Source organism: Orycteropus afer, unplaced genomic scaffold (genome assembly GCF_000298275.1).
Source record: "Orycteropus afer afer isolate SDZICR_OR568_19922 unplaced genomic scaffold, OryAfe1.0 scaffold00015, whole genome shotgun sequence".
In the NCBI taxonomy this organism is placed as follows: Eukaryota; Metazoa; Chordata; class Mammalia; order Tubulidentata; family Orycteropodidae; genus Orycteropus; species Orycteropus afer.
Genome location: NW_006921602.1, coordinates 22669246 through 22682015, shown reverse-complemented (window position 1 = coordinate 22682015; position 12770 = coordinate 22669246). Strand labels below are relative to the sequence as shown.

Below are 12770 nucleotides of genomic sequence, written 5' to 3'. Positions count from 1 at the left end.
CTATGAAAGACCACCCTGGGTAATGACAACAACAACATGTCTTCTAATAATAACACCAGGACTACAAAGTGGAAACACAGTTTAAAGAGAAAAAGAAAAAATTATGAGTCTTCAATCTTATCTTCTTCAGTAAAAACTCATGTTTTCCTCTGCTCTTCCTTAAATATCTTTAAAATTATTTCTATATTGACCCTGAGGCCTGGAAGTCTTATGGATATTCCACATATTTTTCCTTTCAACCCTAGATTCCTTTTCTAGTTACCTTTTAGAATTTTTATTATTTATGAGCTGTACCATCAAAAGCAAGCAAGCAAAGAAAAGAACTGGGAGTTTCACAAGTAATTTAGCATACATTGAAAATGAATCATGTTATTTAGAACAAGTTTATATCCATTACAGAAAAAAATAGAACCAATTTTCTAAATCATAATCAGTCTTTTTGCTAATACAACACAAACACAAAAAACTGGTAAATCTCACCTGATGCTTCATGTAATGATGCATATAGGGTGTTGCAATTTTAATAACTTTGAGGCAAAATGGACACAGCAAGTTTTTAGTGTTTTCATGGGACGTTCTAAAATGAGTTTCAACATCAGAAAATGATGATGATCTATAATTGCAAACCTAGAAATATAAAGAAAGTTTCAGTTTAACTTAAAAACGTATACCTGAAGGGGAGGGACCACGGCCAAAAGAAAAAAAAAAAAAAAGCACTGACCCATGTTACTAGTTTTGTGTATTTCACTGTACATAAATTATATTTCAATAAAATGTATTTTTTAAAAAATAAAGAATATTATCGTCCCCCCCCCAAAAAAATATATATAAACCTGCTATGCAATGACAAAGTAGCAATAATGGGTCATTTGTTTAGAAGAACATTGCATATTATTAATTCAGCTCTGATGCCTATATAACTAAGAAACCTATTATTATAAACAGCAAAAGATAATATTTGAGACAGAAAAATGATCTTTCAATGTTAGGGTGCTTCCCAAAATAAACCTAAATTCCCTTCTTCAGATCTACCACCCCTTGTCCTGACTTGAATTTTCAAGCTATAGCAATTCTTGCCATACAAAACTTTTTCTATTACAAAAAACACAGTGTTATCTTTTAGATTTTAAATGGCATTCAGGCTATAACAATGACAATTTAACTTTATCGTGCTTTCTTATTCCTTAAATTATAAAAATATACTAGTCCCAAAGCATTCATTTAGGTACTCTGTAATGAATACCACCTCCTGCTTCCCTTATACTACCACTTGTCAGTCAGTTTGTTATACTCTGGTGGTTTGTGTACTGCTGTAATGCTGGAAGCTATACCACCGATATTTCAAATAACCAACAGGGTCATCCCTGATGGACAGGTATCAACGGAGCTTCCAGACTAAGATAGACCAGGAAGAGGACCTGGAGATCTACTTCTGTGAAAAGTGGCAAGTGAAAATCTTATGAATAGCAGCAAAACACTGTCTGATATAGTACTGGAAGATGAGACCCTCAGGTTTGAAAGCACTCAAAATAATACTGGGGAAGAGCTGCCTCCTTAAAGTAGAGCCAACCTTAATAACATGGATGAAGTAGAGCTTTAGGGACATTCATTTGCTGATCTGAAAAGAGACTAAAGAGCTGCAAATATCCATTACAAACAGAATGTGGAATGTACAAAGTATGAATCTAAGAACATTGGAAACTGTCAAAACTATGGTCTACTATGCCAGGAATGACAAGATGAAGAGTAAAAGCATCACATTCATTGTAAAAAAAGAACATTTCAAGACCTACCCTGAAGTACAACTTTCTCAGTGATAGGACAGGATAATATCAATAAATCCAAAAGGAAGATCAGTTAATATGACTATTACTCAAATTTATGCACCAACCAATAATGCCAAAGATGAAGAAATTGAAGATTTCTACCTACCACTACAGTCTGAAATTGATCAAACATGCATTGATAATTACTAGTGATTGGAATGCAAAAGTTGAAAATGAAGAAGGATCAGCAGTTAGAAAATATGGTGACAGAAACAATGTTAGGAGATTACATGATGGAATTCTGCAAGACTAACAACTTAATTGTTGCAAATACCTTTTTTCAAAAACATGAAGGACAACTATACATATTCACCTCAGTGGATGAAATACACAGGAATCAAATTGATTAAATTTGTGTGAAAGAGATGATGGAAAAACTTAATACCATCAGTCAGAACAAGGTCAAGAGACACCTGTGGAACAGACCAATTGATCATATGCAAGTTCAAGCTGAAGCTGAAGATAATTAAAACAAGTCTGTAAGACCCAAAGTACAAACTTGAGCATACCCCACTGAGTTCAGGGAACACGTAAAGACTAGATTTGATGCACTGAACACCAGTGACTGAAGACCACACGAGTTGTGGAATGACATATAAGACATCATACATGAAAAAAGCAAAAGGTCATTAGAAAGACGAAAGAGAAAAAAAGACCAAACTGGATATCCAAAGAGACTCTGAAACTTGCTCTGATATGTATAGTAGCTAAAGGGAAAGAAGAAATGAAATAAAAATTGAATAGAAGATTTGAAAAAGCGGCTTGAGAAGACAAAGAAAAGTATTATAACAAAATGTGCAAAGACCTGGAGTTAGAAAACTGAAAAAGGAAGAACACATTAAGGATTTCTCAAGTTAAAAAAGAAGAAAAAATTACAGCCTCAAGTTGCAATAATGAAAGATTTTATGGGCAAAATACTGAACAACACAGAAAGCATGAAAGGAAAATGAAGGACTACACAGTCACAATAACAAAAAGGGGAGTTCTAGTGGCATAGCGCCTAAGGCATTTGACTGCTAACCAGGAGGCTGGCAGTTCAAACCCACCAGCCACTCCTCAGAAGGAAGATTGGACAATCTACTTCTGTAGAAATACTGCCTTGGAAACCCAAGGAGGGGTCGCTATAAGTCAAATTTACTTGACAGCAGTGAATCTGGTGGTTTTTATAACAAAAAGACTTGATTGATGTTCAGTCTTTTCAGGAGGTGACATAAAGTCAAGAACTGATAGTACTGAAGAAAGATGTTCAAGCTGCACTGAAGGCACTGGCAAAAAATGAGGATCCAGGAATAAACATTAATACCATCAGTTGAAATGTTTCAACAAATGGATGTGACTCTGGAAACACTTAACAGTCTATGCCAATAAATCTGGAAGACAGACACCTGGCCAACTTACTACAAGAGAACCTTATATACGTTTACTCCAAAGAAGGTTGATCCAACAGAATGTGTAAATGATCAGATAACATCATTAATATTACATGTAAGTAAAATTATGCTGAAGATAATTCAAAACCAGTTGCAGCAGTCCATCAACAAGAACTGTCAGAAATGCAAGCTGGATTTAGAAGAGGACGTGAAACAAGGGATATCACTGCTGATGTCAGAGGGATCTTGGCTGAAAATGAAGAATAGCAGAAAGACGCTTACCTGTGTTTTATTGACGATGCAAAGGCATTCCACCGTGTGCATCACAACAAATTATGGATAACATTGCAAAGAATGGAAATTCCAGAACAATTAATTGTGCTCATGAGGAACCTGGACATAGACTAAGAGCCAATCATTTGAACAGAACAGCAAGATAACGCAAGGCTTAAAATCAGGAAAGTCATGTATCATGGTTGTATCCATTCACCATAGTTATTGAATCTGTATGGTGAGCAAATAATCCAAAAAGCTGGACTTCATGAAGAAGAATATGGCATCAGGATAGGAGGAAGACTTATTAACAATATGCATGTGATATGCAGATGATACAACCTTGATTGCAGTCAGTGAAGAAGACATGAAGCACTTATTGATGAAGATCAAAGACTACAGCTTGCAGTATGGATTTACACCTCAACATTAAGAAAACAAAAGTTCTCAAAACTACAACAGGATGACAGAATATCATCAAGATCAATATGCAACAACATGATATACATAGAAAATACTCAAGTTGTCAAGGATTATATTTTTCTCGGATACCCAATCTATGTCCATGGAAGCAGCAGTCAAGAATTCAAATGATGTATTACTTTGGGCAAATCTGCTGCAAAAGACTTCTTCAAAGTGTTAAAAAGTAAAGATGTCACCTTGAGGACTAATAGGTGCCTGACCCAAGTCGTATTATTTTCAATCGCCTCACAGGCATGTGAGTGTTGGACAAAGAATTGTGAAGACCAAGAAAGAACTGATGCCTTTGAATGTCTTTGAATTTGGCAAAAAATACTTAATATACCATGGACTGCCAAAAGAATGAACAAATCTGTATTGAAATAAATATTGCCAGGATGCTCCTTAGAAGCGAAGATGGCAGGACTCTCACACACTTTGGACATGTTATCAGGAGAGACCAATCCCTGAAGAAGGACATCGTGCTTGGTAAAGTAGAGGGGCAGAGAAAAAGAGGAAGACACTAAATGGACTGACACTGTGGCTGTAACTATGGGCTCAAACAAAACAACGATTGTGAACATGGTGCTGGACCAGACAGTGTTTCATTCTGTTGCACACAAGATCACTATGAGTCAGAAATGACTGAAGGCACTAAACAACATTTCCCTATATGGCATCCTTCCCTATATGGCTAGAAAAATCCACATATTTGCCTTTCTCCAACAGGGCTTTTCTTTGTCCAATACCAGGGTCAGTAAACAATAGCCTGTGGACCAAATCCAACTTGTTGTCAACCCTACATTCAAAGCACAATTATGCCAAGAGTTTCCACTAATAAATAATTTAAAAGGACTTTCATTTTAATAAATAATTTTATTTAAATAATTTAAAAAAATTAAAACAATTATTTCATGAGACATGAAATTCATTCAAATTTCTATGTCCATAAATAAAGTTTTATTGGAACACAGTCATATCCATTCATTTACTTATTGTCTATGGCTGCCATTGTATTACAATGGCAGAGAGCTGAGTGGTTCCAATAGAGACCAAATGACCCTCATAGCCTAAAATTTTTCCCATCTGGTCATTTACAGAAAAAATTGCTGACCTTTCATCTAACAAGTTTAAACCTTGTACCTACAAAAAGAAACAAACCAAACACTTAAGTACAATAAAATATGTGTGTACCTGGCAAACATATGGCATTTCACCGGGTTTATGATTGTCCTTCATATGTTGTAAAAGAACATGTTCTGTTTCAAATGATAATTCACAGATTTTACAAATGGCTAAAAATGGGGAAAAAAGACATTACTATTTTAAGATATATGTGTGTGTATATATATATATATATATATATATATTTATATAATTCATTGGATACATTCATATCACCAATGATAATAGTAGTAGTAGTGGTGGTGCTTAACAGTTACATAGTTGTTAATTCTGTGCCAAGCACAGCTATAAGCACTTTACTTACATTAACTTAATTCTCATACCAATACTATGAAGAAAGTACTACTATTATTACTCAAATATTAAGTAACTTGCTTGAGATCACACAGCTATGTTAAATTGTAGAATTGGGATTTGAACCTAAGCTGTCTAGTTCCAAACTCTGTAATCTTAACTATTTTTGTTGTTACTCTTACTGAAGTTTATATGAAAGGCAGTGATTTCTTATTGGAAAACAATGGAATCCAAGGTTTCTAATTTATTCCCCCAAGTACCATGGACAGGTTATGCCAAAGGAGTTTCCATTAAAGGAACATTTACAAGAAGGACTTTCAAGTTCAGTCCCCAGATTACAAGAGTTCTCTTTCTAATTCTGTCTAATTTGTACATTAGTCAGAATAGGTACAGGTCATATCTAACATCAGTTAGTAAAATGTTTGTCTTAGTAATAGCATATAGTAACTTTCTCTGATAGAAATATTAAAGAAACATTTCCACATAGTCTAAAGTATATTTAACATAATAAAACTAAAAAAATCAAACCCACTGTTATTGAGTCAATTCCGACATAGCAACCTGTTAGGTTTCTTTCCAAGGCTGTAAATCTTTATGAAAGTAGATTGCCTCATATTCCTCCCACAGAGCAGCTGGTGGGTTTGAACGGACCTTCTGGTTAGCAGCCAAATGCCTTACCCACTACACCACCATAGCTCCTCTGACATAAAACAATAATAATAGTGTTTGATGCATGTTGCAAAGTAACACCCATTATTATGAACCACTGAATGTACTGCAAATTATTAATATTCTTAACTGTGGGTGTGCTTGAGTCAAATGTTCACAGTAACCCAGGGACTGCCCCTGGGTTTAAAAATGCATAAAAGTTAAAATTTAACTTTTTCAATTTTGCCTTCTAATTCCAAAGTCTATTTCTTAAAATATTTTTCTATCAGAATTCTTAAGGTTTTCTCTCAGTTCAGATTATTAAAATCAGTAATATTCAATATTTAAATTAATTTGTAACTTACTAGAAAATTCATGGGGAGTGTGTGTACTTTCAATGTGACACTGCAGCTGAAATGGTGTGGGAAACTGACGATAACAGTGCTGGCAGGTGGTGTGGTTTTCCCAGCTCTCACTGCTCTGCTTCTCAAGTTCCAAATGGTGTTTCATGTGGTTCATAAACCTATAAATGATTGTCAACAGGTGCAAAAATTCAGATATAAGAACAAAATAATCTCACATGTAAGTATCTTAACCTAAATCTTAAAAATACTACCCATTGAAAATATCACTCAAAATAAATCCTCCAAAGCCTTAAAAATGCTCTAGAAAAGCGTGCACTTAAATAATCACTTTCATTAAATGGATAAGTAAACATTTCTTTCTTTTCATCTTTGTTTTAAAATTAATTAATGTGAGTAATCTGAAGGATCATTAATTTACTCTAGATCTTAATCATTATTTCAGATTATTAATTTTTTTTTTTTTTTTTGTAAAAAACAGTAGGCTTCTTTTCCATACAGGAAATACTATTTACATTTTAAAATAAAGCACTAAAAGTAAGGAAACCCTATCACCAAAAGCTGCTACAGAGTCAGGAGAGAAATCTCTTAAGGCCTTGAAGATATACAATAGGTTCCAGCTGCTTAAAAGACATTACTAGTATTTTTACTTGTGTCTTTGTTTCTAAATGCATGTAATAGCAATTTTAATGCCTAAAATTACAAGAACCTTTTGTTTTATTTAATGATACTGGTTTAGTGTTAGCACAGACTGTTCATTTTATCTTGCAGACTGTGCCCTTTGTAGGCAACGTCCATTTTTCAGTTTTATATTCTGCTATTTCAGCTTCGCTAAAAGGCTTCTTATGAATAAGAACTATGACCTTTAATGGCAGAGAGTGCGATATAAATGGGAATGCCTATTTAAAAGAGCTTACTGAAGCTTTTTATTGAATTTAAAAGGAAAGTTACTCAATCAAAACCATTTTTAGACTAGGTCAACTATTAACAATTATTCATTCTGAGTCTCTAAAGGAAATAATCTTAAAACTACATGTTCATATCTTCGATATGGATATCAATTGTCATGAAGCATAAAACATTTATTTCTTCTTCAGATGTTTATGCTACTTCTGTTTAGAGATGATTATGGCACACCTTGAAATATCTTTGTTTTCTTCCCAGTTTAAACACAAGATCTACAAAAACCTATAGAAAAATCCTATTAATAACCAGTTGCCATCAAGTCACTTCCAACTCATAGTAATCCCATATATGTCAGAACAGAATTATGCTCCATAGGGTTTTCAATGGCTGATTTTCAGCAGGAGATCACCAAACCTTTCTTCCGAGGTACCTCTGGGTGGACCTGAACCTTCAACCTTCCAGTTAGTAGCCAAGCACGTTAACCACTTGCACCACTCAGGGACTTCACAGAATATCCTATTCTTGGCTAAATAATTACATACAGAGAAAAGGTCATGAGCTAATAAATGGAGAGCTCACAACTTTAAACTTAAAACATACCTATATAAAATAATCTCAATCAAACTAGCTTTCTCTCAGTTATTATATGAGCCCCATCAGGGGCTCATACTTCTCAAACCAGCAGTTGGAAACTGAAGAGAAAAAAATCTCTTGTAAAGGACCTTCACAGAATAAAATAACCCTGTTGTTGGTGTCACTCAATGTAGGAAAAACCCCACCATAGCACAATACAGTAAGTCCCTGGGTTACAAACATGCCCTTTAATGTTATATAGATTTGCTCTAACTTGGAAATAACTGAACCAACTAGTATTCAACCAAACCAACATCTGCTTGCAACAAATTCTTCATCACAATCACCCACACTTGATGCACATGCAGCTTTTAAAATCACTGAAAAGGCTTTGGGCCTTTTCTTGTACTAAACCCAAAATCAAACTATGATTCTGAGTCATAGCAACCTTATAAGACAGAGCAGAACTGCCCTATAGGGTTTCCAAGGCTGAAAATCTTATATAAGTAGACTGCCTCATCTTTCTCCTATGGAGCAGCTGATGGGTTTGAACCACTGACCTTCTGGTTAGCCACTCAATGATTTAACCACTGTGCCACTAAACAGCGTTCTTGCACTGAAAAACCAAAAAACCAAACCCACTGCCATCAAGTCAATTCCTACTCACAATAAGGTTTCCAAGGCTATAAATTTTTATAGAAGTAGACTGCCTCATCTTCCTCCTGCAGAGCAGCTGGTGGGTTTGAACTATTGACCTTCAGGTTAGCAGCCAAATGTCTTACCCACTAGCCACCAGAGCTCCTTTCTTGCACTAAAGTAAGGCTAAATAAGAACCATATGTATGTACCTGTTCTGACTTACCTACAAAACTTAAAGACAGACTTAAGAATGAACATGCTTGTAACCTGGGAATGCCTGTATGCTGACAAGGCAGAGTAGAAATCTTGAGCTATCAGTTTCTTATCATTCTCTAAAATCATCAATTTGCCATTCTAGTTTTTACTGTTAAGGTAATATATTATTTAATATATGCACTTTCTTTGGTTATCTAGTAGTGTTTACCATTAAAGTTACACTGACTAAGTAATCAATCTTTCCAAAAATGATCCATTTCTAGACATTATCAAACGCAGTTTGCATAAAATTTCTAGATATTCTGATACTCTAGAAATATGTAGCCAATCTTCTGAAATAACAACAAAAATGGAAATTTATTTCATATGCTTAATATGAAATAGCCTAATCTTAAAGGAAAAGTTAAAAAGAAACTATTGTTGAAATAATTTCTAATATTATAATATTTAAGTATAACAAAGAACTAAGTCAGTGAACCACTTTTCTGTGCATTTTACATTTACTAACATGATTTTCTGATGTATTTTATATTTTACTATTAATGTAATAAGAAAATGAAAAGAGGTGACAAAATTCTATTGTAATATGGTTTCAGTGTTGTATTTCAAAGTACTATTTCCCTTCTGTTAAACTACTGAGACTACTGACAGCTGTTAAGGTTCAGTAGAAATCTGTTGTCATCCAGTCGACTCTGACTTATAGGAGGTAAAGAAATGTGACAACTCAAAAAATAACAAATGTAGAACTCTGAAAACTATAATGCACTACCCTAAACATAGTATTCCTAATTGTTTGTATTATGGTATATTTCAAGTTTGTTCTATGTACTTCCTTTGGTCCCAAGAAATCACATGAAAATAAAAGTTGGGTCCCAAAGATACCTACAGGTGCTTTAAAATGCTAATTATAAATGACAGTTATCAAGGATAAACATAAAAAACATGTATGTGTGTATGTATATGCACATACACATATATATCTGTATACCCCACCTAAGGGAAGTATAGTGATGCCTGCAACTTTGAAATCAAGAAAATCAGTTTGAAAAATGGATGAATATTGTTGTTGGTTGCTGTTGAGTCAATTCAGACTCATGGCAATTCCAAATGTTACAGAGTAAAATTGCTCCACAGGGTATTCTTAGTTATTGTCTTAAAGGAAGCAGATTGCCAGGCCTATCTTCCATGGTACTGTGGGATCAAGAAAATGAGACAGTTTAAAGTATAGATGAATGGATAGGCAATAAAGCAAGTATAAAAAAATGTTCATGGTAGAATCAAAGTGATAAATATGAAAAGATATTTATGTAAAAATGTTTTAAATTTGCTGAGTATTTGAACATTTTTATAATACAATTAAGAACAACAACCTTTTCCAATTTAAATGTCAGGCTATATGATCATTGGAAAAAAATCAATGTCTCATTATTTTGTTCTTATTACTAACTCACCTAGCATGATTGTTATGTAATATGCCATATAACGTCAAGGTTACAAAGTACAAGTTCCTAAAGTCTGCAAAATTCCAAGGGGAGTTAAAACTCCATTTAAAAAAAATCAAAACAGACAATTTTCCTAGAAATTGTACTTCTTTACAAACGATCACTAGAAAAGACCATTTTCTGTATAAGGTAAATGATCTAAAATTATTAAGTATGAATTGCAATAAATAAGATTCATAGGGAGAAGGTCAAACTGGATAAAACAAAACTGGATAAAGAAGTTGTTTTCTTATGATGTGAATAAAAATTTTTAAGTAACTAGAAAATATAAAAAAAAAATTATGCAAATTCCTACATCATGGGTAACATATGGAAAAGAAGTTAATTTTCCCTTAATTTAAAATCCAGTTTGTCTTTTCTTAAGCGCTCTGAAAAAAATACAACTAAATAGATCCATGAGTCAAAATTCTAAAATACAAGAAGGAATCAAAGCTTTTCAACAAGAGAATCTGCCTTTGTTCTTACTAGAAAATATTAAAGTTGCTTACCCAGGATGGCACAAAAATGCAAGACAAACATTTATATCTATACCATTCTAACTTTCAAATAGAAATAAAAGTAAGTATTTACATACCTAATATTATTTTTAAGAATTTTCAAGCAACTGAAGCATTTAAAGGTTGTGTGAGTCTTCTGTTCTTCCTGGACATCTCCTTCATGTTTTCCATAATAAAAGTCATTAACTAACATGATCAATTTTCCTTTCTCTGAATCAACAGTCTTATTTTTATTTGTTGTACTTGAAAATTCTGTTTTAGCCAGTCCCAAAAAGTTATTTATCATGTCTGGACAACAATACTGAAAGAGAAAAAAATTGAAGCCTTATTTATCTCTTGAAAAAAAATCAGATACCAAAAATTACTCTGTGTTTACAACTAAGGCCAGACCATGTAAAACTATGCTTGGTAATGCAGCTAAAAAAAAAAAAAAAAAAATCACTAAAAAGTTGTGATGAATATATATACTTTAAAAATTCAAACAATATATACCAATTATTTTAATAAACAAAAAAATAAACTCAAAAAGAAATTTCTAAAAAACCCTTAAGACCAGGACTGGCTACAGATCTAATAAGTTTTTCCTCATAATTTACCTTTTCAGACGTAAATATTTACTAAAAATTTATTCCTTAGCCCAAAATCATTCATTTCATGTCCATGTCAAGATCTAGAAAGAAAATGTAGTTTTACATGCCATTATGTATGCTTAATTATCAAATGATGTAACAGATTTCATAAAGCCTAGATGAAACCAGACTGCACAGAGCTAACCTGACCTTCTCCAAACTCAATGTTCTAGACAATGTACAGGACACAAAGAAGCATCATCCTGAAAAAGTCAACAGTTACATCTTAAAAACTAGAATGCTTAAGGATTTGAAGGGGAAATTCACCTCATGAGTGAAATCAGTATGTCACATAAACTGATTCTAATGTGGAATACTTTCATATATGAGCCTTTTTAATTTTTTTTCAACAAGATATAACTAATTCATTTAATATACATAAATTTCAATTGTATGATCTTTTTAGGGCAGTGTCTCCCAGGACAATCCAAGGAAGACCTGCATTAGAAAACCAGAAGTGCTTGTTAAACTGTTAATTCCTGGGTCCCACTTCGGATAATTTCTAGAGGTAAAACTCAGAAATCAGTAATTTTAACAAGCCACCCAGGTAATTCTTTCACACTTTAAACCAGTTAATTTAAAGTCTTCCTATAGGTGTCATTTAGTAAATTAGTAGCAACGTAAGAAAGTCTGAAAATGTAATCTAAACACAACTCTATTCCATTTCTAAGATAATATTATCCATTTCCTGTCCTGCCACATGTAAAATGCTAGCTCACAGGTGAAACTTTCCATATTACATGGGTCTGCTTTGATCCAAGCAAACCTGTATTATTTCCTTCAAGGTGGCTTTACACTTACTTTGTTATTACTTGTCAATTCTGAAATACATACAGGAAAAAGCACAAGAGGAAAATCTAAATCCAAAAGAAAAGAAAACTGAATAAAAATTGACCCCAAAAAACACATAACTTGTGTTCAGGATTGAAGACTGCACCTATGACCTATATTAGGGTAAACACACTAGTTCTCTAATACCTTTGTAGTCTACATGCAGTTGAAATGAAACCACAACAAAAAGAGAACGATAAGAAAGATTTGGTGATTTATGTTTCTAGATACTTCCTGAGATACAGACTGTTATTTAGGACATCAAACTTGGAAAGTTAGACTATTTCTAAGGACATTTCCTAGGTTAAGTTCTTCCTAGGAAAAATGGAGAAAAAAGAATGGCTCAAAGTAAATCCACCAGCCCTATTAGGAAAAGAAGCTTCAAAATATATGTGTTATTATCAATCTGTTTTCTAACACAAATCAGTAGCATCACTGTGACAGGCAAAATTACTGACTTTATCTGTAGCTTTCCTACAAGGAAGATTTCAAACAATGGGGGAAAAAAGTATATAACATAGAATGTTGTTGTTGTTATGTGCCGTCGAGTCAGCCCTGACT

General features: G+C 33.4%; 1 protein-coding gene across 1 annotated transcript in view; it reads right to left on the bottom strand.

Moving 5' to 3' along the window:
* The window catches only part of ZNF280D (zinc finger protein 280D), a 116062-nt gene that overhangs the window by 51872 nt on the left and 51420 nt on the right, over positions 1-12770 (bottom strand). Inside the window, exons 8-11 of the mRNA XM_007958592.2 lie at positions 10827-11050; positions 6421-6578; positions 5123-5223; positions 481-627 (exon numbers count right to left, since the gene is read on the bottom strand). Of these exons, the coding sequence (XP_007956783.2) occupies positions 481-627; positions 5123-5223; positions 6421-6578; positions 10827-11050 (630 nt within the window). The remainder of the gene's footprint in view (positions 1-480; positions 628-5122; positions 5224-6420; positions 6579-10826; positions 11051-12770) is intronic.